Source organism: Aquila chrysaetos, chromosome 1, assembly GCF_900496995.4.
Source record: "Aquila chrysaetos chrysaetos chromosome 1, bAquChr1.4, whole genome shotgun sequence".
Lineage (NCBI taxonomy): Eukaryota > Metazoa > Chordata > Aves > Accipitriformes > Accipitridae > Aquila > Aquila chrysaetos.
In genome coordinates this window covers 16844948-16872843 of record NC_044004.1, presented here as the reverse complement: position 1 = coordinate 16872843, position 27896 = coordinate 16844948, and the positions used below count along the sequence as shown (strand labels likewise).

The window sequence follows — 27896 nt, the reverse complement described above, 5'->3', positions numbered from 1 at the left end:
TGTGTGGAGGCAGCTACCTGGGGTCAGCCAAGAGAAAACACGAGGCTTACGGGCCCAAGTGGAATTCAGGCTGTTTGCATACCATCCTGTTGAGCCTCCTGACCCTAGGAGAGGCTGACATGTCTTAAATCAAACACAAGGCCAAGCGATGGCTAGCAAAGAGAACAAATTTTTCTGTATTTCATTTGTTTCCTAATCTCAAAAATAAGTTTAATAATTGCAGGCACTTGTCAGGTTAAGTACATCAAAGACTGGGGGAGCAGCAACTGTGGTAATAGGGTCATAGAAGTAGCTTTCCCAGCACTGTGTGGTTCTGGGAGTCCATAACACTGATGTCACCTTATCACACAGTAATTCAACTTCCTCTCAGGTTTCTGGGCAGTGCTTTTGGCAGTGTTTGCTATGGGCCTGGGGCACAAGCTAGCCCATTTATCTTGAACAAGTTGTGACAGAGGTTAGCTTTGTCAGATTGAAAGCATATTTTCAAAACCCAACATGTTTCAAACTCTCTTAAGAAACACTTCTCGCATGTAGTGGGAAAAGCACGTAGATTATTTTTCCTCTTATTTAGTTTTCTGTGAATTTGAGACACTTTGTATGGGTTTGGGAGGTTTTTTGATTTTATAAATTTTCAGCAGAGCAATAGGATTTGGGATTATACTTGTTGGTTAGGGCATGTCTGCATGGCATTTCAAATGTGTGATCATGGATAATGAAAATGCTTGTTGGAAATCAGCTCACTCATGTTCTGCTATATACGTAATCTGAGCAGCACAGACTTGAGTGTGCATTAGTCGGCCAGATGTACACCTACAGTGCATCTGTACCAATAAATAAAGTGGGCTAACATTAAAGCTCCCTCCTTAAGGTCAGGCAGCAGGACACAGTAGGTGACACCATGCTCTGTGGGCTTTGGGAGTGGTACCGGGGAAAGGGGCTGAGGTGTATCCAGAGCGTGCGGTCGTGGCCACTGTACTTGGGCTGACTTGTCTCCCTTTGCAAGTGCTACCGAGGGGAAAAGCAAATGAGCCATTAGTGTCCTGCAGCCTCTTCCCAGTACATCCACCTGCAAATCCACAAAATTTTCAGCCCCTCCTGGCAGCAGAATAACGAGTTGGACTGAAACTAGGCAATCGCAAGTTCAATTATTTCCCTAATGATAATTGTGTTTATTGCCAAGTTTCTTTGTAAAGGTGTGTCATTTTACATACCTTTAAAAGAAGGGCTTTTTGCTTGGACAATGTTCATGCCAACCACTTGTGTTACAAAGCTGTCATTTACTCCAGCACAGCTGCCTGTATTAAGTGTGCACCTCGGCTTTCAAAAACACAGATTTGCTTCTTAGCATTTTACTACATAACCACTGATAAGAACAGTCATCGTTCTTAACTAATATGGCTGAGAACAACATATATATCTGGATGTCTGTGTTCAAGACAAAGACACAGGCTGTTTCACTTCCAGCCACCTACAAAGACAATGACTTCTTTGTATAAGATGGAGAGTGAGGTAGCGAGAGTACAGTCTGTGGAGGATGCACACTGTGACCTTTCTCTGCTTTCCTGGGTGGGTATATGTAGAGTTTCATACGTTGAATGAATTTCTGAGTTATTTTTAGCAAATGGCTTATTTTCATGTTTAGTCTGAGGTTAAGTAGAATCTGAAACTGAATTCACAACGTTTGCCATGAGCAATTTTATTATAGATCTCGATTTTACAGTCAACATGTTATATTACAACAGAAGAGGTACAAAAGTGAGCATGAAGACAAACTCTTGACCTATAGTCAGAAATAACTTATTTGAAAGTATTGGTATGTGTCTGTGTTGATGTATCTAAGTAGTTACATAACAGAGTGCAAATAAAAATACATTTCACTTAATGTAAACATTATGGGTGAGGTCTTGGGTGTGGTCCAGCTATGCTCAGTGCAGGCCTGTGTGTTACAGAAAAAAGGTTTATCTAGAAATGCTCGAAATTACACCAGCTTGTGCAGTTCCATAAGGATGCTTCACACTCTGGGTAGTCACTAAAACACAGGGCATTATAACCTTCTGCCTGTGGGAGCATAGAAACCTCGGTCTGCCTAATGAATTGGCAATTGCTGGTTACGCTGGCACTGCAACACCTAGGAGTATATCTGTAGCAAAGCCTGCTCTGTTCTCTTAGTGTCAATGGCACCACACAAAGGCACTACAGCCATGGCCACAAGCTGGCCTCAGATCTTTGTTTTGTTATGAACACTGCATTTGACTATGCATATGAGACCAGAAAAATAGAAATCAAAGGAAATCAATGAAACCTGCTCTTTCACTGTACTACGGCATGTCTGTGCTTGTGAATCATGCACTGCAAGGCGTCACCTTTCACCTCAGAAACTGAGGTCAAGAGAGACTCCTTATTGTGGCAACCTTTTGATGTTTGTCTCTATTCCAGTGGATGGCCAAGCTGTGGCCTGAGGGACCTTTTATGAAAGTTGGAAGGCTTACACTTACTGCTATATTAAGAATAAAATGTAATCTGAACTGCAATGATGCTTCCAGTGGGATTTTAATGGCGCTGTCTGAGTCAGTCTTGCTATTTTCTCCCCCCAGCTACACACTGAACACATTCTTACAGATGCTGGCAACCCTCTGAGCGGTTTCTAGTCTTTTCTTGGCTCAGCTCAGCCATTTCCCCACCAGCTGGGGTGTGGGATGCGATGCCCATTAAAAGGTAAGAACCGCTCTGCCTCTTCCATCGCTTGATTTACCTGCTCAGAGGTGCCACAGTGCCTGGGAGGAACATGGTTTATACCATGTGCCACCGGGCAACGTTCCCCTCTGGGGGATGTTGCACTGGGATGCAGGGAGAGTGTAGCGTGCTCCAGTCATTTCCCATCCAGCCTTCCAGCGGGGAGGAAGCCGAGCGCTGATAGGAACAAGTTCTGCCTCTGCTGGAAAGTCTCTTTCTTCTCTGTGCATGCCCCAGGGAATCCCTGCTCTGAGCCTCTGGGCACAAGGGGAGCTGTACAGGAGGGAGCAAAGCAGGGCAAAGCATCTGCCCTCAACCACTGAACATGCCCCCGGCCCCTCTGAAATAGTATGTTTGTGTGCGTGTGTGTACAGTAATCACACCTAAAGTATCATCTCCTGCTACTTGGCTGTTAGGATCACAGCAAGGATTTCTGGTTATGGACTCTGTACACACCACGCTACTATTTATCACTCTAAGGTACGTAGCCACATCTTTCCAACTTTATACACAAACAATGGAATTCTTCAGTAGTGAGGAGGACTCCGTTTCACGGATTTGCCATGGTGTTGGTGCAAAGTCTGCAGTCTGTGTGGTCAGGGTTATACACACACTGAAGGAGCTGAACTGGCCTGTGGTAAGACACAAACCCAAACATTTAGTAACTACTTTGCAAGCACAACAGAATAACTCCACAGCTACTAAATGCAACGTGAAAGTCAAAGCGCATCTTACACCTCTGCTTATCAAGTGGGTGTCTGTTCTTAGGATAATTTGGTTTTAGATCTTGTTGCACAAAGATAACTTTGGTGTTTATAGGGGCTAGGGACGAGAGCAAGTGAGTATGGAATAAAGTAGGGTGTGAACTCACTGCATGTCAGCTACACTGTGATAACAAAAATAATTATGAAAAAGAAGTAAGGTCTCTTGCATGGAGTAGGGAGTTACTGCCATGCTGGAAACTCACCATCTTGCTTGCTTACTCAGTGGTAACCCCTACTGCTACAATGTAAAGCTGTTGCTAACAATGTCAGGTATGATTAGATTTTTTGCTAGAAGTACATCCAGTGAATCTATTTTTTTTTTAGTTACTTCTGGAAGACACTGCTGACATGGACAAAAGCAAGAGAAAATGATCAGCATCAACCGCTACGTGGTGTGAAAAGCCAGATGCTCAGCTGATACGGACCACACAGTTCTGTTTGTGATGACTTCAGGGGAGTGAAGCTAACTTACATGGTCTATCCTGAAGAGTTTTACTGCACATGTAAATTGCTTATTTTATTATTGCTCTGTATATAAAATAGTAAAATTAATTGTCCATGTTGCTTTACACAGTTGTTTATGTATGTGTTAGTTGAGGTCTGACAAAACACCCTACTTGTTATTCTATTTTAAGAAGCACGTTGTGAGCCACAGCAACGAGTGTGTCAACAACTCTTCATGATGTGTTACAGGTTTCTCCTTGCGTTGAGCCATGAGGAATCTAAGCTACTACATATTTCCCCTTCGTCCCTGGCCCCTTAGCTTATTTCATCATAGGCTGAAACAATCTGTACCTACTTACAGGTCCTGGGAGTATTGGTTAAAGGCTGCATTTACCCAAAGAGAAAGCGAGTACACGAGCATCACAATTTGGCAGATTTATGCACCACACCAGTGTTAATTTTTTCACAATGTGCAGAGCACCCATTTATCAGGTTCAGCAAATACCTAAACAGGAATATATTGCTCTGCTTTCAGGATTAAAGTCCTGTCACCAGATAAAGCATTTGTCTCCTTTGCAGATCAACTTTTCCTTTTTTAAAACTAATGTCATGAACTCAGTAGTTTATAGAAATGTTTGTTTACTTTGGAAATGTTCTTTTCCAAGCATGAGTTCTTTGCTCTGAAAAGCTGTTCCTGACAGATAAGATATGAGTAATATTGAACCTTTGCTGCTTTTCTAATGTCACTAAAGAACACTTTTGCTCTGTGTGAAGGTCTCTGAACCCACACAGAGGGATAAAGGGTCTCAGGCTTTTGTATCTATCTCCTCAGCAGGCAGATAGAGGTTTCAGGCAAGTCAGAACTTGGGCTGTTGTTTCCCAGACTCTGTTTTTTCTCTCCTGACAATGCTGAATTATAGTAATTAATAATGCTTATCATGTCTCATGTCTCACTCTCTGACAAAGCAGCTGGACAGAAATTAAGCTCAAACTATAGCAAAGGAAGTACGGACCATCCTTGACATACTGTGTTATCTGCATGCAGCAGGGAGGAAAGCTGCCTATTTGGTTCTGATTTGTAGGTAAAAGCCCAGTCAGATGAAAATCTGTTGAAGGAGGCTGGATTGCTCCTTCCCTGAAGGCAACTGAACTTGCTCAATGGCAAGTGCAGGGCAGAGAGCAAGCCCCGGACCCAGCCAACACGAGGTCTGCAGCGCGAGAGAAGCCCCTGAGAAGCACACAGCCACATCGAAGGGATGTGATGGCAGTAAGAGGGGAGTCTGCTCCAGCTTGCTGTAAACCTATGTTAAGTCAAGAGGGAGATGCAATATTAGTTTTACGTTAGCAAGTTGTCACCAATAAGAGCAGGTAATTACCTGTAATTGTCTTCACAGGTGATCTTAAAGTTTCGCTCTTCTAAGATGCTTGTTAACCTCTTTATGGAATGACCCGAGCAGGACTCACTGGAGAGAAAAGTCTTCCGTTACTTGCATTCCTTGTGTGTACAAGAAGCTCAGCTAAATTCCACACTATGTCACTTTGCTTTATTTCAGGTAAGATTCTTTAAAAGCTTGTTTGCTAATGTGCTGTAAAGTCCATTGGGTTTGTAGCGGTTTGCCTACCATTAGGCCTTTACTGGTAGAAACCATGTGATGATCAGCTGTGCATCTTGCACAAGAACTTTGTGCAGGAAGATACCTGGGGGAAATAACTCAGTTCCATTCACAGTTCAATGTGCTTTAGAACTGCTCCAGAGCTGCTGGTGGCTTCCATCCACAGCAGCACGATATAAGGCTCATTCAGATTTGTGGAGGGACAAAGGGATCAAGTCCTCTGTGTGATGAGAAAGGGCCAATCATGAAAACCAGCAGCTAAGGCCCAGGTAGGATGTAAGACAGGAGAAAGCAGATCGAAAACATGGGAGGAAGCAGGCTACGGGCACCTCCAATCTGTTTGACTCAGTCTGTGGCTGCTGGTACTCTGTTTTGACAAGGGGCTGTTTCAACCACTTTTCCACTGGTAGGAGCCCTAACTTGTGTATTTTTTCCCATGGTTTCATGAAGCATGTAGCAATGTCATACCTTTGAGATCATTATCTCTATGCTTAGTTTGCTTGAAATGGCCCAAGGGGCCCCAAAGCTGTAGTGAGAGGATTGACAAATGTCATAGATACAGACAGAGATACTGCAAAAGACTTGTTATCTCAGGATAAAAATAATGTTCTGGTCCAAAGCATAGAACACACATCAGGGCAATAATACAATACTGGGGCAATTCCAGTTCCTAACATATGGTGTTAATGGAAAGCAGAGCCAACTCTTCTTTGTTCACTAGACTTGCCAGATGTTATCAGTGATTCAACATGGAATACAAATCAGAAGATAAAAGGAATACATATTATTGGAGCCATCCTCCCTCTTCCTCCTTGGGAGTAAATAGAAAATAAAAAGGAAACTGCTGTGAGCTTGGCACAGGAGGAGGATGTGTCAAGAAGGCTGGCAGGGCACCGGGTTGTTGAAGCTATTGAGGAGGAACATAATGGCTTTTCTGATGCTGGGAAATCATGGGAGAAAGGATCGAGTGCCATGTCTGGGGGAACTAATGTACAGATTACTCAATGTCCTTTTCTTCAGCACACCTCTATGCAATGGGCCACAAGAGTATGTCTGGCACGCTGACCACAGCATAGATGCGTGCCTGTGAGCTGTGATAGATACGTCAGCTTGTGGGGCAAAGAGATGCTTCTGGGTGTCTGGGCTAGGGCAGGGGTTGCAACACTGGAGTTGGTACTGTGTCAGACACCGAGGCTGCCTGAGCAAGGGTCTCTGCAGGGTCCACACTCATTCCCGAGTTGCACTGCATCATCACAGCCTGCTTCCTGACCCACAGCACCAAAGCTGCTGCCCCTGTCACGAGGGGTCCTTAGGAATGGGAGAAACCATGGCAGTGCGTTATAACCACATGAACCACAGAACCGGCTCTGAAGAGAGGGGTCAAAGGCACTGAGCCTCATGCTCAGTGCTTGAAATGTGATAGATCTGAAAATGAATTTGATCGGGATGAAAAAGGTCACTCAGAAAGGCTCAGATGTGATTTGAGGTCACTGTTCTGGTAAGCATTTGAACTACAGATTTGTTATTAAAAATCACAGAATCATTTAGGTCGGAAGGGACTGCTTGAGATCATCTAGCCCAACCAATATCAGCTAGAGTAGGTTGCCCAGGACCCAACTGGGTTTTGAGTATGTCCACAGATGGAGACTCCGCAACCTCTCTGGGAAACCTGTTCCAGCATCTGAAATTATTTTATCAAAAATGGTTCTGCTCAGCATAATTATACTGTTCCTCTGGACAAATGTATTTTCCAGCTGTTCACCCTTGCAAACGCAGCCTGCTCTGTGACTTCAGTGCTGCACCCATAATAAAGGTCTGTAGAGCTCAGTGGGGTTGGAAGGAATTTAAAGGTCATGGGACCTCTTGAAAGCAAAGAAAATGTCATCGTGTCTTAGCTATAACCGTTCAGCAGTACCTATGAAAAATACTGAAGAAAACAACAGTACAAATGTTATTCTTTCCAGTAAAGTAAGCAGCTAGGAGAGTGAATGTAGAGCAGGTTTCATGAGTGGGTTTAAGGCAGTGTCACTGTTAGACAGTCACTCGTCAGAACTGAGCTGTGCCGTCTGCCTTCTACACACTGCTTGTCATTTCGTACCAGCGTGACTTACCTTTGAGGTCCACCAATGTCATGCATAACCCAAATGTGTACTGCAGAGACTTTATCTGGATTTAGGTTAAAGATCTCAATACTTCCAAAGATGCTGTAAGAATGGGACATGAAAAAGCAAAACATTCTTGATTATCTGAGAAAAACGTACTGAGAATGTTCCCCAAATACTAGTGCTTGTTACTGCTGCTATTATTCTCAGTGAAAGAACATTATCTTGCCAATGGATTTTCATAGACCATTTAATTGTCTTACAGTAAAATATTTTCTCCTCATTCTTATTTCACTTTCAGGAGAACTTTTGAAACTGTCTGCAGACTAAAACAAGGTGAAGTTTTTCCATCCTTAGTGCCTTTTCTCCTGTTAGGTTTATTGGCTACTGATTTGGTTTGGTGCAAGGGAAATGAACATGGCTATTCCCCCGACCAGCATATTCTTCACCCTTCAATACTATTCAAGACTGCACTTCCAGCCAGGTAACCCAAGGAATAACAGTCTGGAGGGGTAAAATCTAGTCAGCTCCATGAACAGTTAGAAATGTGTCATTCATGTGTAATGAATAAATAAACTCTAATAATAAAGTTACTTTGTGTAGTAAGAGCATACTGGATACCCCACCTGCATACCCTCTGAAGGATTTCAATTATAGTCACTGTATAGAAGGAGTTAAGTGAATCAGCTCTACAACAGCCAGTGGTTTCGACCCCTATATGAGTTTACCAAAATCCATCCTGCACTGGGACTCACTGGCAAAGACATGTTCACCAGCATGCAGACCCCACAGAGACATGAATGGTAGCATGCTGAGTAAATACCTGCTGCTTCTGAAAGCTCCAGCTTCTATTGATCCATTGAGCATCACTTGAACCACACCACATGCTGCTTCTGCAAACTGAACAAAACAAATGGACATTTTACTCTGACACTACGTGCAGTGCCGAGTCAGATTCAGGGCTAGTATGAATTACTGTAACTTCTTTGATGTCATCAGAACTGACTTACACAAGTAGAAGATCTGGCCAATATTTTTGCAGAACATGTCAGTGCAAAAAATAAAAGCCTCTAAAGGCTATGGCAAAACTGTGATAAAGCTGCATTAGCCAGTTATGAATTTGCACTCTGAGGTTGCATGGGATTAGTATAGCAACTTTGCTGTCACTGCTGTTTTCAGTATTTATAGGGCTTTCCAGAGCCCCAGCACCTACAGCTCTGATGGGGCTGTAGTAACATGGAAAAATCCTCAGACTGCTTTAACTCAGGCAGTGAGGATGAGCCAGAACAGAGGTACTACTAGTTTAAGGACATGCAAACTATCGTGTATTCGTTACCTTGTGACTCATGCTCTGTGGTGTTTGGTGGCTTAGGATTTTTCTCCCCAGTCATTTTAGTAAAACTTATCACCAAGATTTGTTTGATTTGATTTTTAAATTACTGGATCATGTAATCACTGCTCTTTTATTCTTTAAAACTTATGTCCAAATATTCAAAGATTACTAAGGTTACAACATAAAGTACCCACTCTAGATATATAATCCATTGGTAAGACAAAAATTTCTTAAAAAGCTTGACACAGGTGACTGTACTTATCAAATCTTCCAAGTCCTCTCACATCTAAACAATGTGGCTCAAACTGGGACCTCGAGAGCTGTGAAGTTGCAGGGCATTTTCATTATGTATAACTTTGTAATGTAATAAGCATGAATTTTAGTAGATCTTAAATTTATTTGGACTAGAAAGCCTACAATCGAGCAAGCCTGACTCTGTATGGTGGTTTATCCCTCTCAGGCTCTGGAACTGAGGGGATTAACAAGAACATAGAAACTGTTTTGAGCTTGGAAAACTTATGTACACTAGTTTACCCCCAAACAATTTTTTTTTTACAGTGAGTAGACTTTTTCTTATGTACATGAGAACTGAAGTGTACAGGAATGCTTGTTTTCCACCTGGGCAGTCATCTACTAATAGTCATATCAAGGGTGAAGTCTTGAGAGACATGTAAAATTAAACTGATACAGGAGAGTGGGTTTTTTCTGTAAAGTGCTGACTCAACAAGGCCAGGCTAACTGCTTAACTCAGACTAGCAGGGTCTCATTCATGTGATGGGAGTTTGCATGTGCATACGGGTGGGTACATCATAGGAACCTTGCCAGATACCGTTGTGGGAGGATATACTCTTCAGGTTTATGCCGGGAAGGTGCAAGGGGATTCTCAGCTCCTTGGAAAATTTCTCTGCCAATCTGGGCATTGCTCTCAACATTTACATGCTAGAATGTATTTTATTTTAGCAATTTCAGTCTGTGATTTAATTAAGGTGGTGATTATTATTATTGTAAGTATTATTTGCAAAGCTCTAGCTGTCTGCTGAGTGTTGTTCTAGACGCAGGCACACAGTCTCTGTCCACCAATAAGAATGCCCAAACTACAGTGACATGAAATATTGCACATAAAATATGGGACCTTGGAAATAGAAATTTCCAACGCCATGATTTTTAGCACCTGAAACTAAAGCTCATGTGAAGTTTTACTATTCCATGTTATAAGTCCAATCTGAAAACTCACATTTTTGGCAGTGTCAGAAACTTAGTGCCTTTCAACATGCTTGGATTCGGGGAGATTTATTCTAGATCTTACCATCTTGGATGCCATTTTCCAGAACACAGAGCTAGGGTTGCTCTCACATTCACTTCGTTTTGGACAAGATTCATAGTTGATTCCTGAGAAGAAATACGTTTATAGAACAGCTAAGGTTAGAATTAATATTGTTGCAATGTTTATGTGGCTTTGAGAGCTGATTAACGATGGCAAAAAGATGAGCGCCCTACCAAAGCAAGAAGGCTACATGAGGAAAGGGCTCTAAGAGGAAAAAGAATTTGCATGTGTTCAAAGGCCTTCCTCGTTGCTCACACAGGTTTCAGGGAGGCAGCTGCAGGCCCTGCATGCAAATAATTCTCAGAAAACTGAGAAGGGAAAACATGCAGGCCTAAATGTGGGAAACAGGTTGGCTCTTGACAAATACTGTCCGATTGCACAGAAAAACTAACCTTTGCCCCAAATTTTCAGTAATTCCAGCCCCGTTTAGAGGTTGCTAACCTTAAGCACCAACCCAGGAGTCATGAGGGCAGCAAAAACCCCAGGGTACCTACATGCTGCCCCTGCCACTTTGACTGGCCTATGGCCAGGACCTTTTTAAATGGCATTCTTGTTTTGCAGTGTGTCCCACAGAAGTCACAGGAAGGAAGCGAGTAGTCCAGATAAAGAGGTCTAGATGTGACCATTAGTCCAAGCAGCAACTTGGTGTTTTAATAACAGCCGAAGCTGTGTTTTTTAAATTAACCTGAGAACGAAGTATTATTTTCAGTCTTCCATAACATGGGACAGAAATACAGTTAAGGTTTTAAACTAAATTACAAGAAAAGACTATGTGAAAAGGATTGTGTTTAGGTCTAGATATATAAGAGAAAAGAATAATCTGGAATTCCACTGTTCATATTTGTTTTGCAAAAATAGGACTTATTACCTGGGGCAGAAGGGTCTCCACACCATGAAACCCTATCAGCCATATAACCCAACAAGGTGTCCTCCAAGGTAAGGAAATTTTGATTGGATTTTGTATAACGATGAGCGAGGTCATTTGTCTTGCTCCAAAACAGTGACTGTGAAATAAGGTACAATGTCTAGTAAGTGTTACTTATACTAGAGCTGGTCAGGAAATTTTTCTGGAGAAAAACCAAAAAGTTTTGATGATAATGAAGGAGTCTGAGTTTTTATTGAAATGCTGCAAGTTCACCTTAGTGGGTCAGTTCTTATGTCTGCAGCCCACACTTCCATTTCCAAAATCTTTCGGGGTGGTCATTTTTTGTGGAAATGGATGTGTTCAGCCTGTAAAGCATTTTGAAAGAAAGGTTTTGACTCGTTCTCATAGGATATATACTTAATTTGTTGTGTGATTTTGAACTGCGCATGGAAGAGCAGCTTTTTGGAAGCCGTGTCCCTCTGACAGCATGATAGCATGCTCCTTATGGAGAGCCGTATGCTCAGGGAACAGGGACATTCTCTGTCACTTCACCAGGACGACCCCAGGACTGAGGTTTGAGGCAAGCCTCACACAGGGGTGACTTCCAGAGACAGAGAATGAACAGGGTTACTGGGGTCCCAAGGTGGTAACTGCGGGACTATTGCAGTAGGTGCAAGAGCAAAATATCCTCGTTGACTGCAGACCCTCACAATCATTATGGACAAGATCCCGTCACTCAGAGCACTCCACAGGCATGCCATCCCACAACAATCCTACTTAAGCAGCCCACCATGCATTGTACTGTTACCTTGTTACAGGGTATAGGATGACTCGCTAACTCCATTAAAGGCTGATAATCTTCTGATGTAATATTACAGGGATCCTTGTAAATGAACGCATGTTTTAATGATTCCCATATTTTTAGGCAATCCTTATCTCTGCCGAAAGATTAAAACATAGTTAATTAGTATTTATGAGTATTTATGGCTGTGAAAGGATCTCCTTCTGTTATGGTCAAACACTATGGATCAGATTTTAGAAGAGTTCTAACTATGCTCAGGCACCAAAATATATTATCCATTACAAAAGCAGAATATCTTCAGCAAATTAAGTAAAACTAGGGAATGAGCAGTTCTAAAACATCTTTCTCTCTCTCCTGCATTTTAAATTACTGGTTATTGCAATATCTGAATGTCCTCTATGTTTTTGTCCCTTAAAAAGAACAGTGTTGATATCACATAACCAGAAGATCAAATTTCTTGATTATTCATACCGAATCATGAGAAGCAAATGTGGCAGACTATAACTTGTACATTTTAAAAATATGGCTGAAGGATTCTGCCTCCTCAGGTACAGTGAGCCAAAAATATGTCCACGTGTCTCCCTGCAGAGTGTTCAACCCTACAGAAATAATATCTATAATTTTATCTAAAACAAAAGCAGGGATCTGGCTGTTTTGGACCCGATACTATTTTCATTTATGCAGCAATTTGCAGCTATTGACTTTGGTGGAGCCACAGCTGATTTGCACGTGTATAACCAAGATCCAGATCGGGTGCTTGGTCTCCAGCAGGTTTTTTCAGTCTCCTTCTGATCCTCCACCACATTACAGGTTCTGGCCCTTTTGCTCTCACTGGCATGAGTCAGAGGAATTCCACTGAATTTACATGGGGGGAACTGCTTCATGCCACGACACAACCCTATCACCTCAGCCTACACTTGTTTCTTAAGACGCTGCTTCATCAGCCTAGGAAATAAAGCACCTCCCTGCTGACAGAAGCAGGGCTCCTTTCGTGCTACCAAGAGGAAATCTGTTGCACAGTGCAGGCAAGCAACCTTATCTCTGTACTGAAGTAGTGCCATGCTCCCTTCCTGAGGCTGCAGCATACAATAACATTTGGGATGGCTCAGGACGTTTGCCTTCTTGTACTTGAGGTAATGAATGAAAACTTTGCATTAAGATCATTTGTAATTATTGTCTGTCTAGTATGTGTTTTCAAGGCTGTCCGCCATGGGTGCCCCTTCCTTCTTCCTCATGCTCCCATAGTTTCAGACCCAGGCAGAAAGCCTGCCCCTCTCATCACAGCAGTGACAGTAATGCAGTGATTCTGCATCCTTCTCTTCCCCATTTTATGTAAATTTAAAACCCTGACTGCATTATCCTGCTGTCTGCCTGTCTGAATGGAGCTATTCTGACTGTTTTTGACTCATCCACTCTTTCTTAACTGTTTGCGATCACCTCCCAGTGTGTTCCCACTAAAAGCCATTTGAAGAATAAACTTTGTTTTGTGTGAAGAAACCAATGCTTTCAGAGCACTATAAAAATAGCACTGATCAGTTAGTACGGGACAGACACACAGCTGCAGGCTTTGTTACTAGTTGGTACTCGGGTAACATGTAGGATGTGGAATTTGATTAGTCTTAAAAATAGTCCTAAAAGGATTAAGAAAAACAGTAGTAATTCATTGAAGAGTTACAAACACTTTCAAGTTAATCTTCCCTACAGTTGTGTGATCTCATTCCAGCTACTGAACTTGATCACGATTTCTACCGAGTGCCCGTTTGAGCATCAGAGGGGCAAACTGGAACGCAGAGAATTGAGCTGTTTGTATTACATGAGCCGTGTCTAAACTGCAGGACCCAGAGCCACTTGTCAGCTCCTGGCTGTTTCCTCGGTGTCTGGACATGAACTCTCTTCCTTCCCTTCCTAAGCCTTACAGAAAATAAAGACCACATAAGTAATAAAATCTAATTTAGCATTATGGATGATATCGGTTACTGGGAGGTCATACCACCCTTGGTGGTTACTACAGGAGGTTTCCATGCCCCAGCTTCTTCCAGTCCTCCTCAGTGAAAGGTCTATGGTGGATATGTCCTCATCTCTCACTCCTGGGCCAGCCAAGTGCATCACGCTGCAGAGCTCTATCTGGGCTGCCGATATCCCGCAGCCTGACCTTGCTGATTTAAAACAAGCTTGGGTATTGCCACTGGACAGTGCTGTCTGAAACACAGCCAGAGCCTGGGGGCAGGACGAGGCAGGTCAGCCTGGAGGGTCTCCGGCCGTCTGGCCAACCAGGGCAGTTCTGGCCACACGCTGAATTTAATTTCTTACCATGCCAGTCTGTTACAGGGGCAGCCCCAGCTGTGTTAGGGACCATACCTCTGGTTTATATGAACCAAATTTACCTCCAGGTAAGTAAAGACTAATAACAGTGATGATTTTTTACTGGGCTATTATCTTTTATCCAGGAGCCTAAAGGCACTTTCAGTTATGGTCACTGTAGAAGTAAGAAGCCAAACTGCAGGTGCTCTAGGGAGCAGTTATTGCTTTGCTGTTGCACTGTCACGTCAGGGGGTATTCACGTTTTACTTAGCAGAATTTAACTTGGATGTATTAAATTTTCTCCTGGAGAAGCCTGTCTCTAGCTGCAAACTGTGTAAGTAACCCACAGAGACCATCCTCCTAACTTTGGTACTTCATTTAGGGGTTGGGAAATTGTAAATACCTCTCCCTGCCACATAGGATGACAACATCACCACACTGAATCAGCCAAAAGAGAAGGCTCCTGCTGATTAAGGGGTGACATTACAGAATAGGTTCCTGTCCCCTTTGCTTTGCATAGCCAACGGTATCGTAAAGAGAATTTGTAGGGCTTGGCTGTAAGCACTGATACATCTCACAGACATTTATACGGCTCACACTTTCTAATCTGTCAAATGATTTGCCCTACTAACAAGACTCTTTTTTTTAACCTACTCCTGAAATCTGTTATACGTAACAGTGTTAACAGCTACAGGTGATAGCTGGTTACCTGGTCATTTATCCTTTCATACTTCAAAGTTTTTAAGCTTGGCCTCAGAAGACAAAATATTTTTCAAAGAATCATAAGAAAAACCTGGGTTTTTTAATTCCAAGCAGAGAGGTAAGTATAGACACAGTACAAAGCATTTCTGCTGCTGGACTCAAGTCATGGCCATGAGAAGCATCAAGCAACAACCATCCAGGTGATTCACGATCGTGCCGAGCCAGCTTGATGAGTCACAAATTCAAAGCATCAGTTTTCTAGCATTTCAAGACACCAAGCTCAGCACTTGATGACGTGCATGGATGTCACTCATATCTGAGAGAAGAGTCTTTATCTGCAGTCCTGGCAGAGCTGAGCAAAACTATATGTTTAATGTCATAGACATTAGCCTTCAAATGGGGAAAGCTCTCCTACAGCTGCTAATTGGTGTGGTACTTTTAGTTGTACCACATGGAAGAGTGATAAAACATGGAGATGAGCTTTTATAGAAACTATGCAATTTCAGCATTGTTTTAGAAATCAAAATACAGATCTTCAATGTAAAAAAACACATACAAAAGCTAAATAATATTTCATTTTTGCTGTCCTTACCTATCAACATGTATATTTTTACAACTGAATAAAAATAATTCATTGATTTGCCATTAGAAAGCTTTTTCTCTGATATGAAATACAGGTTTTGCCTCACATCTCAAAGAGATTACCAGTCACATAGAACTATGATTTTGGTTGATAGATGAAAAAATAAGCTGTGAGAAGACTTTAGGACTTGTTAATCCCAGCTCCAGGAAGATATGCTACTCCTTCCAGCCTCACTATTGAGGTAGACACTATTAATAAAGTTTCACCAGTCCCTTTTTCCAGCACAGCAAGAAAATATTTGTCTGGTGTGCAGCATTTAACTCACACTGAGCAGAGGTAAGGGCAGAGACCTGCTGTAGCTCTGCACCTCCTGAAAACAATATGAAAAGTCTGCTGGCATTTGGTATGCTAAAAATTCCAGCAAGAACAGTTTCAGGTTGAAACAAGCACATCTACCTTGCCAAAAAATGCCTGAGAAGCAAACTGTCCTCTTAAGGCTGCTCCCAACTTCTCATTGGGAAGTTCTCACTCACAGAACGGACTAATTTCATTTTCTTTCTTGGTTTACAAAAGAAAGGAAGGGTGCAAAGGAGATCACCAGTCTACTAGTTAATTAAATTTATCTAATTCAGATGCAGGAGTCCATGGTGAATACGCTTATGTACCACACTACTCCGGGTCTCGTGTGGTTTCCTTCTCTGTTTTTTGTTTGTATGTTTTGAGTTACATATTAATTCTGCATCATATCTGCAAATGTCATATCTTTATGCATAATGGATTTCTTCCTTTGAGGCTAACTTTGTTTATGCTGATATATTTAAGGCCTTTTATTCTAGTACAGAATCTGAAATATTTAACCCAAATTTAGTGACATGTAAAATAAATATAGTCTAATTTTATGTTTAATTTTTTCAGATTTTTTTTTATGAATAGAGTTTGGGAAATGCTGGTAAATACAAAATAATAACTATCAGACTTAGAAGGAACACTGTGAAACATGCTGTAAACTCAAGAACTGAACCTGCAACCCTTTCTCTGGAAAGTGAGGACTGCAGAACTTGCCTTATGACCTTTTGGAGACAGAGACTATATCCTGCACTCACTACAGCATTGAATAAGGGCTGGGATACAAATAACCATTAAAACTACATTTCCTTATTAAATCCAAATGTTATATACACTGCAAAGCATATCCTGCATTTGTCCTTACATTTGGGTAGAAGTTGCATTTTCCAATGAATTTGAGTATTTCTATGCATTTACCTTTTGTATGAATATCACATTAATCTATCAAACTGAAGCTAGGGCCAAGAATATTTCCATTAGCAGCTATCCTAGCAGCCAAACTTTAATGTGCATATTAGAAAAATGGGCAGCTTCTGCATCATTATCTCTTGCACATCAGTACACTGGTCTGGCTAACCTTGAAAGAGTATCCTTTCACTTAAAGGAATGGGATGGCATTGAGCTACCTGGGAAATCACTATTAATATAGATCTTTTCTTTCTTTACTTTGTAATTTATTTTTTTTTCTTTAACTGGACATGACGGAGCAAATTTATCCACAATTGAAATCGATTTAATTGGTATAATATCAAGGATAAGTTTCATTGCTGCTGATTTCAGTTACACCATGAACAACGTCTTGCTTTCAGTTCAGCACTGGACTGACAGTGGATGCTAAAAACACCTTAAGAAGGGCAGTGTTTCCTTGGGCTGTGTTGTCTCTAGTTTTTTACTCAAAGATTTGAGAGGGATGCTTCAAGTGTGGGACCCATTTTAAATTTACAAGTGAAAAATTACTTCCAGGCTTTGTTCTGGAGAACTCAATCGACTGTGCCCATATTGTTCAAATCACTCTATCAGGCAGAGACACTTCCATGGTGAGACATGGTCTCCCCTGCAATCAATAGCAGCTTTTCCAAGGTCCCGTGTTTTCTTTCTAAAACATGACAACAGCTTCAGGCCACACTCAGATTTTAACTGTGGCTCTGTGGTGAGGCTCTGAAGATAGAGCTGGAAACAGTCCCCTGAGCACTTCACGTAACTGGCCTTCGCAGGGATCAAACCCCATCAGCAGTTGCAATTTGTATAAGAAAATCCTTCTCATTTGCTACGACCATTAGCCAAAACAGTAATACACATATGCACCTAAGCACTCAGAAATCCGGCTCTTTAAAAGGTCAGTGAAGTTTGTGGTTATAGCAAAGCTCCTTAAAGTGGTAAGACCAGTTCACACTCTGCTGGGAGTCTAAGGCATCATCTTCACCTGTAAAAGCCCAGATGTTTCAGAAAGAGAATGCGTATCAAAGGATCTAAATGGTGTAGCAATATTTCTGCATCTAACAGACCCATCTTTGCATGTGTGTCAGTTTATTTCCCTCTTTTAGGCAAACTGTGATGGCTGTAGAAAGTGGTGCAGTTTATGCATCCATATTCAATTTGGTTTTTCATGTGAGCTTACGAGTAGCTATGTCTTTATGTTGTCAAAAATTATGCAATGAACAATAACCTTTGCGCCTGTGTTGAGAGGAGGCCCTCTGTAACCCAGAATCCTTTTGCTACCTTTTTTGCCCTAAACAGTTCTGGTTTTTCTTCTGCCGTCCCTTCCCGTCCCTTCCCTTCTTCCAGCCTTGCCGTGTCTCACTGCTGCTTTGGAGCGGCTTTTTTCGGAGCCGCTGCCAAGCCCAGCCCAGGCAGCTGTGGTTGGGCTTCTCTACAGTCAACTTGAGCCGTGGGTGCCAGGAGCCAAACGCAAGGAGAACACTGCCATCACGCGGGAGAGGGGACTTCTCAGGAGCAGCAGCTGAGGTCAACCCCAGAGGTCTGCGGTTCTTCACGGCAGATGACGGCCCGACCCACCTCTCCAGACCGCTGAGTCGGAAAATGGGTACCTGCGTACAACGGATCCGCTGCGTTCCTGTTACTCTAGCACCTCAAATCTCCTATCAGGTATCTTTGCGCTAAAAATTCCAACAGATGTGAATTAAGAAAGGTCAGCCAATATGCTGTCATCGCAGAGGATTTGAGGAGATTACCGTCCGCTGCTTTTAGCATTAGGATAATAGAGGGGCAAAATTACCAACGGAAAGGATGAAGGAAAAAAATCATGGAAGAGCTGTCAATCTCAATGTCTTCAATGAGCACTGGCCACTCGCTACCCACTTAGTTTAATTATTGCAAAGTGTCTGCCACCGTAACATTTATGGTAACTGACTTTTTTTCAATATGAGAATGATACACTTGATTTTTTTGGCAGCTTGATTTTGTAAGTATTGCTCTCGGTTAATTAAATAGTTCAAAAGCCAGTAAAGAAAGCACCAGAGGAACTGACTGAGGATAAGAGACAGCGATCCAAAACTCTGCCTCAGAGAAAGACAACTTCTGGAAAGGTTGCCTGTAGGCAGGGCAATTAAATTCCCCACAGCAGAGGCGGGGGAGTCTGGAGGTCTGAAAAAAGAAGTACAAGGTGAGATTTCCACTGGGTGCACCTCAGGGCTGTGCATGTTTGTGTACGAGGAATGACCTGGAACTAATGATAGCTCCTCGTCACGCCGGTCCTTCACCTTTGGCAGGAATGAGAAGGTTTTAAGGGCAGGTGTACTTGTGGCTTTGGTTTATAGCTCCTGGAGTATTTTATGTGAGTTGGGAATCAGTGCTCCGGACAACACTAAGCCTTATCACCCTTCCGGGAAGGGTTGAGCCAAGAGGTAGCAGCTATAAACCAGTGAAGAATTCATCTACATAAGCAGATTTTTTTTGTTGGCTGGATTTCAGCTTTCCTGGGTGAAAAAACAAGCTGCTTAAGCAGATGGTATTTTCAGCGATGCTCTATAAGTGGGACGCAGCCTCTAGAAGGGCAGAAGTCTCATCTAGACTGCATTTTGACAGAGGATCGTAGTTGCTCTACAGTTTAAGCTTCCAAGTGAGGGTCATGTCATCAACAGATGAGAGGGAACAAATTTAAGCTGGCATCTTACCCCTTGATTAGTGTATTTTTAGTATTGTTTTATTTTTAATGTTAAACTTGGAAAAACATTTCTTTAAGAATGATCTAAATAAAAGTATGTTATAGCAGGGAAACACTCAATGGCTTAACGCAGCTGCATATTTTTTTCCCCATAACATGAATTTGCAGTACATTGGGGTTTTTTTATAGAACTAAAACTGCTGGGATGTGGCATAAATGCAGTAAGTAAGTCAGGAGAAGTCCCTTCTTCAAGGGTGACGTGTGTCAGCAGGACAAGGACAAGGGAACAGATCGGTGATTTAGTACAACAGTGAGCGAGCTCCTTGCTAATGCCTTACTTTGGTGTCATCACCTGGGAAGATGGACTGCACCTTTAGCATCTGTTTTTACCCTTGGACACTTGAGGGAGATTTTCATTTGACCTGAGAGGGAAAAAGGATCTATTCCTCCTATCCCTATGGATAAGCAGAGTTATATTTCCCCACGGTGCTCTGAGGTGTTAAACAGTTCTCAAGTTTTAACCATACCTTAGCAATGACAGATGAACAATAACACCTCTGAGCACAGCTGCTTTCACTGACATCTTTACAGATGTTACAGGAGAACTGAAGCAGGGAGAGGTGGGAGGGAACAGGATTCCTCCTTTCAGCAACAACAAGCTCTTAGATTGGCTCATCTAAACATTTAATAATTTCAGTCCTAGGGTGGTGCTATAATTTAGACAGCCACCAACCATTGCTCTGTATAGCCAATTCTATAAAATCAATAAACAAGAGAGAAGGCAAAGAACAGACAGCTAACTGACTGTCCATGACTAAATAGCTGCATAAAGTTGCAGCAGAAAACTAAGTTGAACAGTATTTCATCAACAATTACTTCTGGTTAATGTGTAGAAGGCCAGTGCAGACAGAATGATATTCTCTCTGGTATCTGGGATTAAAACCAAAGGAGACTTTCACTGCAAGGAAATTTTAATATATGATGGTGGGATAATTGTGATGCAATATGTGTAGGCTGACCCAAATGTGAAAAATTCTTTGAAATCCTACGGAATCTTGCGGTAAGAACCATTAAATATCTAACCACTGTTAAATAAATGTAAGAAGTTTGAGTATATGAAGAATATATAGTCATTTAATAACAATTTTTATTTGATTATAACTCAATATAGACAACAGACAGATGAGTTGACAAATGGCTGCCAAACTGAGAGATAAATTCTGATCTCAACAGCATATCTGTACCTCAGAAGTACATCGATGTTGGCCATGGAAAAAAGACAATGCATCTTTTAACACCTCCCCCTTATATTTGCAGGACACTCTCAGACTTTGGGTTGCTGTTGTCAGTGGAGTTACAGCCTGGGAGGATAAGTTTTCTGTGCAGAACTGAGTATGAGCTTTGCACAGAATTGAATGGCCTTTCATAGTCTAGCGTTGATGTTTATACTCCAGAAGAGCAGAAGTAACTATGTTGGCGATTAATTACGTCAAGAACAAATAAATGACAGCTACCCACTGCCATATGAACTTGTCTCTTGCTAATGAGAAAATTATTTCTTTCTAATGAACTGCCTCTAGAAAGAGATGACAAAACCCCAGATGGAGCTCTATCTTATAGCCCAGAATAGTTATGGAAACTAGCCTTAAACAGCACAAGGACTCATTTGAAGGCCCTACCTCTACATCCTAAAGTGCTAATAACTATCTGTGCCTACTAAATGTTATATTCCAGTTCCCCGTTAAAGCTCAGTAGAGCATATTTCAGTGGAAGTGTACCTCTGAGAAAGACCCAATTGTTAATGTTTATAATGATTATATCTTAGTTACCAAGAAATTACAGGAATTGACACATGAAATAATAGGGAGGAAAATACTAAGAGCGTACACTGATGCATTGTAACAAATGTTCTGACTTGAGCATTTTAATAAGCAGTGTGTTATTATGATGACACAGTGCCCATCTTAATACCAAGAAAGAAACCAAAAATAGGAACAGATATCACCACTGCCACTACAGATAAGCCAAAAAGTTTATGCATCACTGTTTGTCCTAGTTACCCAGTAACCTAGCTATCCAATGGACCTCTTGCAAGCCTAAAAGCATCTTCTAAGAAATGAAAGAATAAGAAGACACCTCTGGAGATCATCTCATCCAACCCCCAGCTCAGAGCAGGTTGCTCAGGGCCACGTCCAGTCGGGTTTTGAATGTCTCCAAGGATGGAGCCACCACAAAGTCGCTGGGCAACCTGTTCCACTCTTTGATCACCCTCACAGTAACAAAAGGTGGTTTTTTTCTTATGCTTAAATTGTATTTAAAATAATAATTTTATTTAAAATAATCCTGTATTTTAATCAGTGCCCCTTGCCTCCTGTCCTGCAACTGGACACCACTCAGAAAAGCCTGGCTCCCTCTTCTTTAGTCCCCCCACCAGGTATTTATACACACTGGTAAGATCCCCCTGAGCCTTCTCTTCTCCAGGCTGAAGAGCCCCAGCTCTCTCAGCCTCTCCCTGTATGTCAGACACTTCAATCACCTTTGTGGCCCTTCACTAGATGTGCTCCAAGTATGTCCATGACTCCCTTGTACTGGGGAGCTCAGAACTGGACCCAGCACTCCAGACATGTCTCACCAGTGCTGAGCAGAAGGGAAGGATCACCTCCCTCCACCTGCTGCCAACACCTCTCCTTGTCCAGCCCAAGATACCACTGCCCTTTGCCGCAAGGGCACATTGGTGGCCCACGTTCAGTTTGTTCACTAGGACCCCATGACTTTTTCCGCAGATAGTGCAAATAAAGCCATTTGTTTGCTCTGGAACCACAAGAAATGGTGTAACAATTCCTTTTTTCTTTTTAGAAAGTGAGCCTAAAAGAAAAGAAAAAAAAGCTAAATCCTTTGCAGTTTGATGTATATTAAATTGAGAAGCTTTAGAATTCTGCAGTGCATTCTAATAGGGGTGCTAATGCATTATGATTTGGTAGTAGCACCATACTCTTCTGAAGACTGTGATTCAGTAAAAGCTTATGTAAGGCATTTTTGCCTCACGAAAACACAAATCTCAGGTAAGTTTGAATATAATGTCATGGTTATATAAAATAAAGCAAAGGTTTTGTGACACTGAATCAAATCATGGCTGTTGTTTAGTGCTCTGCCTGATGTGAAAGTGTTAACAATCAGTGAACGGATTCAAGAAAATTAAATTAAAAATGCCTAGCAAAGCATGAAGGCAAAATGCAAAAGTAAGCATACAACAACAAACTCCAGATTTCTTTCTGGAAGAAATTATGCTGTAAGTGCAATAGTATCTCACACAATATCATGGTTCCATATGTTCTTTTTGACAAAACATATCTCCCTCTCCGCAGGCTGCAAAGGAATGGAAAGACAAAATGCACTCATGATCATGAATTCAGGAGACAAAGCTCTCCTGAACGTGCACCAACTTTTACTAAATTTAATGGAACTAGAGACTGTTAAAATTTGTTATACAGGAATTTGCCTCTAACTATAGAAACAACATTAGTTGGTGTAATTGTATTTAAGGGGAAAATCTATGTTTATCCACACAACATTACATGAAAAATTTATTGAAGTTCTATGCTTTGCATCTTCATCACCGGGTTTTTCCACTGCTTAGTCAGACACAGTAGGATTGCTGGGCCTGAAAGTCACATACGTTACTGAAATGGCTCCCTGTCTGCATCCTTGGTGCTCTCTCACTGGCAGAGGTTAGCAAAAAATAAGCTGGCTCGACTTCAGCCATTTTTAAATAGCAGGTCTTTGCAAGCTTGGCTTAGCTTGGGTGAATCAGACTGAGAAGTGACTGCAGATCTGAGGGCGGAGTCGTCATTACCTGGGAATGAAAAATCTCCTGAGCCACGAATGTAAGACGAGTTTATTTCTAGATTGAAAAAAAAACATTGTTTGTATTTTGGGGATCACCAACTATGACCTTTTAGATAACGCGTCTTCTCCCCTCCTTTCCCAGGTCACAACGTGCTGATCGTCTCTGACCTCACCCTGCCAATTCAAACACGGTGAAGAGGGAAACTAAACCAGTTACCTTCGTTATCAACAAGTTTCGTGCTACATCCGTTGCCACCTGTTCTCCCCCAGCAGGCATCAAGGTGCAAACCCTTCATAAACAGCATCCTCCGAGCGACGGGCAAGTCACCGGCTCGCCCCAGCGCTGCTCTTCCGAGCGATCCGGCGCTGACCTGGCCCCGCACAAGCCTGGGGCTGGTGAGCATGCAGCTCCGTGCACCCCGTCGCCCTTCCCTCCTCTGGTTATACCGGGGATAAAGTCTTGTCAACTGAAATTTGCGTTGCGGGAGACCCGGAGTATGAGCGTTGCGAGTGTTTTGTTAGCCACAAGAGGGTGTCCGCATCACTGGGAAGGAGGAAACGGAGGGATTTGAGGCCAAATCCTTTCTTCAGACCAAACTGCCTTCGGGCTTTATTCAGACAAAACTACAACACATACCAATGGCCGTGGTTGATGAGCACGGGATTTTTGCAAAACTAGTGAAAGCAGAACTTGCAGCTTTTGTTAATGTTGAAAAAAAAACAAGACTACTGAGCCGTGGCAAACTATCGCTGTAGCTCTGTCATCTGGCAGCAGCCAGTTTTCTAGGGAAGGCAAAAAGGAATACTGCTCCTTAATGTCAGTATCTAGCTGTGCAACTCTGTGTGCAGGGAACAAAACCCCTAAAGCCTGCTGCTATACCATCCACATTTTTTCCTAAAAAAATGGGGCTAATGTTGAAAATGCATTATTTAAGCATTTGGTATTCCCTGCCTCTTTCTGCTGAAGTTTGGCACGACAACAGTTCTACACAGGAGGACTAACTGAGGAAACTGTATGTGTACAAATGATAAGAGTCATCCAGCCAGCAGGAGAAATAAAACCGAGGATTGTATTGTACGCAGGCAGTTAAACAAAATTATCACCAGCAGGTGCTTTATACAGTACCTGAGAATTGCTCTTTAGCGAGCAAATTCAATTCAGCACCTGAACATTTTGATGATTTTGAAGAATAAGCAAATCAACAGGATAAAATCTGATTGCATGAGCTGCTCACAAAACTCGACAGCAGACAGCAGCAGTCTTTCCAGTGGCCTCATTGGGCTCGGGTTCAGCCCACAGATTGTATCGGAAAAGAGAAGCGCATGACCAGGGTGTGCTGACCGTGTACGGTGTCTGGGGCTCCAGTAAGGTGAGGGAGAGTTCAAGGAGGTATCCTCTAGGATTAAAGCAGCCCTGATGGTGAAGGTGTACATTAGCATGTCTGTGGCCTTGTCACGTGATTTATGGCATGCAGTTGCAAAAGCAGAGCTAAATGGGGGATGTAGATTTGTGGCCCCTGTTAAATCCATCTGTGATGCCTAGAAATGTTATAAAGTCCATATTCATATGTCAACAATCCCCCTTTTTTCCAAACCCAGACAGCTATGGCACTCCAAAATGGAGTAAATAGTCACACTAACTACTGCAGTAGAACAGATTGCTTTTTTTAAAAAAAAAGAAAATATTGTCAAAGATGGAACTTAGTGGCTCTGATATAAAAAATGAAAAATATGAGGAAATGTCCATGAGTTTACTAAAAGCAGAGCTTTTTAAACAAATGCATATGTTGGTATAAGATTAAAAGGGCAAAACCAGACTATGGACAAATTTATGAAGAAATTAGAAGATTTCTAACCAAGGCAGCGAGGTTCCCATGGTGGGAGTAGCGGCAACAAAAGTCTTAACTGAGTATAGGACAGAGCTTGCTCAGCTCATAAGCCTGCCTGAGTTTCTGCAGTTCCCTGTTCCTGCTCCTTTTCTTTGATTAAGTGCACCAAAGATCTCACGCGATGCGAGATCCAAGGCCTACACTAATGATGAAAGAGCATGGGATGAAAAATACAGGGCTCCCTGATGTGTCCTAAAGGTATTCGCTTTATTGTCAGAAAGTACCAGCAACAGAAGTGGTTGGTTACACGGCAAACTGCACTGAGCTCTGCAGGATCAGAAACGAGGAATCTCAGGTTGGATTCCCAGAAAAGCACCTACGTTTAATTCTCTGTTCGGGAACCTCCTGAACATTTCAGGTGTACGTAAACTAGCGTATTTTTCCTTTTAACAGTGCTCTCTGTCTCGGATAAATTTGTCTCTTAAATAAAATAAAACAAAAAAGGGTCCTACTATACAGAAGTCATTTCATCTGAAAGAAAGTGAGCTCACAGCCAGGAAGCTATTAAACACTGTTGGATTAAGAATAGCACAAAATGTTATGCCTTGTAAAAACAACCTTTTTAGAAAGCTTATGATCATGGCTTTGTGATTTTTTTAAAAAAGTGTCCTTGAAAGAATTGCTTAAACAAATGATTCCCAGGTCAGGTTCAGACTGTGTTGTGAATGAAAACATACGAGACTTTGGCTGGAAACTTACTCACACGAAAGTGTTTTTTACATTTTCAGCACCCCAATTTGAATGAAACAAGCAAAAGTAATACAGGCTATTAGGCTTCAAAATAATTTCAGATTTAAATATTGAGTGTATACTTCTTTAATAAATTGATGCGTGCTTTTAGAAACATGTGCATGATTTTGCAAAAGCTTCAGGCACTTTTTAATTTTATTTGTAAGAGAAACCCCCTTCCCTTCACTAAACCAACCTAGGTGTTTAATGTAAAGCACGCACTTAAATCTCTGCATGCTCAGGCCATGATTTTCCACATGCCCATTTCCCTTCAAATGCTGCAAATCAGCTTTTCCATGCAGCACCAGACATCCGAGGCCAAGAGAAGTCCAAATGCAAGCAAACTGTGTACAGCTTTGTTTTTATCAGCTCAATTTAATGAAAACAAGAGGTGGAAATCATCTTTTTGGAGACAAGACCACAACGATTCTGTCACCTGGCTGAGGTGTGGGGCAGCCCCAGGGCGCCCAGCTCAGGGTCGTGGAAATGTCTGCCAGAGCCTTACCGAGGACACAGAATAGAGTGGCTGGTGCCACAGAAGTGATGGCTGGGTCCCTGCTGAGAGACCCTGCCTGCCCTGGATCCCGTCCTGAGGGGCTGAGTGTCCCCAGTACCTGCAGGGGACCCAAGGCACTCCTTATTTCATACTCTGCCTTTCCCTGCAGCGAAGGGGATCAGAAAATCCGTTCTCAGCCCTCATACGCTACTGCAGACCTGGGCCCAGGGAATCTTCTTCTGCAGCAGAGGACGGTGGGCTGCTCGGGGTGTTACACTACCTGCTGCCATGGCCTGAGCAGGGACCACCACTGGGTGAAGTTTTTGCCTGGGACTGCCGTGCTGGCACTGTGATCCATCTGTACTTCTCCGTGCAAGCTGCCTGCGTTCATTGCGACGTCTTACCCACAGGCTAAAAACCTCTGTTTTGGATAACCCCAAGGTATTTCTCAACGCTTTTCTAACATCTTTGCCCATCCTACAAATCTGTGCCGAACCTTCTCTTTTTCCTCCCTCCTGTGTAGTTCTGGTTACGCGAATGTAGCGTCACGTGTTATCGGATTTTCGGCAGATTGGCTTTATGGTGAATTGCCTTCACCTCCACGCACTCAAACCTGCTAGAATCCAGCGTTTATTTTAGCTGGCTTTAAGGAAGTTGCGGAATGCATTTGTGATTGATTGAGTTTTGACCTAGGATTAGTACTACTTACATTGGTTCTGCAGGTGGATTCCTTAAAAAGCCACCGCTCGGGCACGGACAGTTGCTGTGTGAGTTTGTGCCTTTTGCTGCAAACCAGGGGTCTTACTCCGCCGATTCCTCTCTGCCGCTGCAAACCTAGCGGACGCGGCCGGGTGGAGGCGAGAGCCGGCGCTCTTCCGCTCGCTTTACACACCTGATGCGCGACCGAGACCACTACTCACCCCAGCTCAGGGTACCGCGCCATGACGTAGCTGTAGCATCTTCCCAGGATGACTTCTTGCAGGTTCTTAGTGGTCCCTCTGTCCTTCCACTTCAGCATTTTCGGAGCGACCTCTCCTCGCTCGCCGTGAGTCAGGACAGAGGCCAGCACGACGGCGAGGACGAGGGCGGCCAGCAGGACCACGATCCCCACCAGAAGGACGGTGCGCTGCCGCGTCCGGGCAGAGCCCTGCTGGAAGGGCATCCTGCGAGGCCTCCGCCTTCTGAAGAGCGGCGACAACTGCTCTCCCAGCGCCCGGCAAAAACAGCCTGCTCGCCTCCCACCGGGCGCCTCCCCCTCCCCGCCCCGCGTCCAGCCCCGCCGGCAGCACCGGAGGCCGGGCTGCCCCCCCCCCGCCCGCCCCGGGGTCACCGACAACTCCCCGCCGCCCGCCCCGGGGTCACCGACACCCCCCCCGCCGCCCGCCCCGGGGTCACCGCCC

The 27896-nt window shown here is 42.9% G+C and overlaps 1 protein-coding gene across 1 annotated transcript; it reads right to left on the bottom strand.

The window, feature by feature from the left end:
• Positions 1 to 1671: 1671 nt before the first annotated feature.
• Positions 1672 to 27718, bottom strand: CD38 (CD38 molecule). Its single transcript, XM_030015757.1, has 8 exons — positions 27417 to 27718; positions 11987 to 12116; positions 11182 to 11317; positions 10296 to 10378; positions 8480 to 8556; positions 7666 to 7758; positions 5318 to 5404; positions 1672 to 3365 (listed from the first exon to the last, which is right to left on the bottom strand). The coding sequence occupies exons 1-8, from the start codon at positions 27656 to 27658 to the stop codon at positions 3284 to 3286; spliced, it is 930 nt and encodes a 309-aa protein (XP_029871617.1). The 5' UTR covers positions 27659 to 27718; the 3' UTR covers positions 1672 to 3283.
• Positions 27719 to 27896: the final 178 nt, after the last annotated feature.

Excerpts from the sequence above, each read along its gene's own strand:
- CD38 (XM_030015757.1), bottom strand. The coding sequence starts at position 27,658 with ATGCCCTTCCAGCAGGGCTCTGCCCGGACGCGGCAGCGCACCGTCCTT. Across the intron at positions 10,379-11,181 it reads TGGAGACCCTTCTGCCCCAG|GAATCAACTATGAATCTTGT; the intron begins GTAATAAGTCCT and ends ATTTCTTCTCAG. Across the intron at positions 7,759-8,479 it reads GGAGCTTTCAGAAGCAGCAG|CATCTTTGGAAGTATTGAGA; the intron begins GTATTTACTCAG and ends CCATTCTTACAG.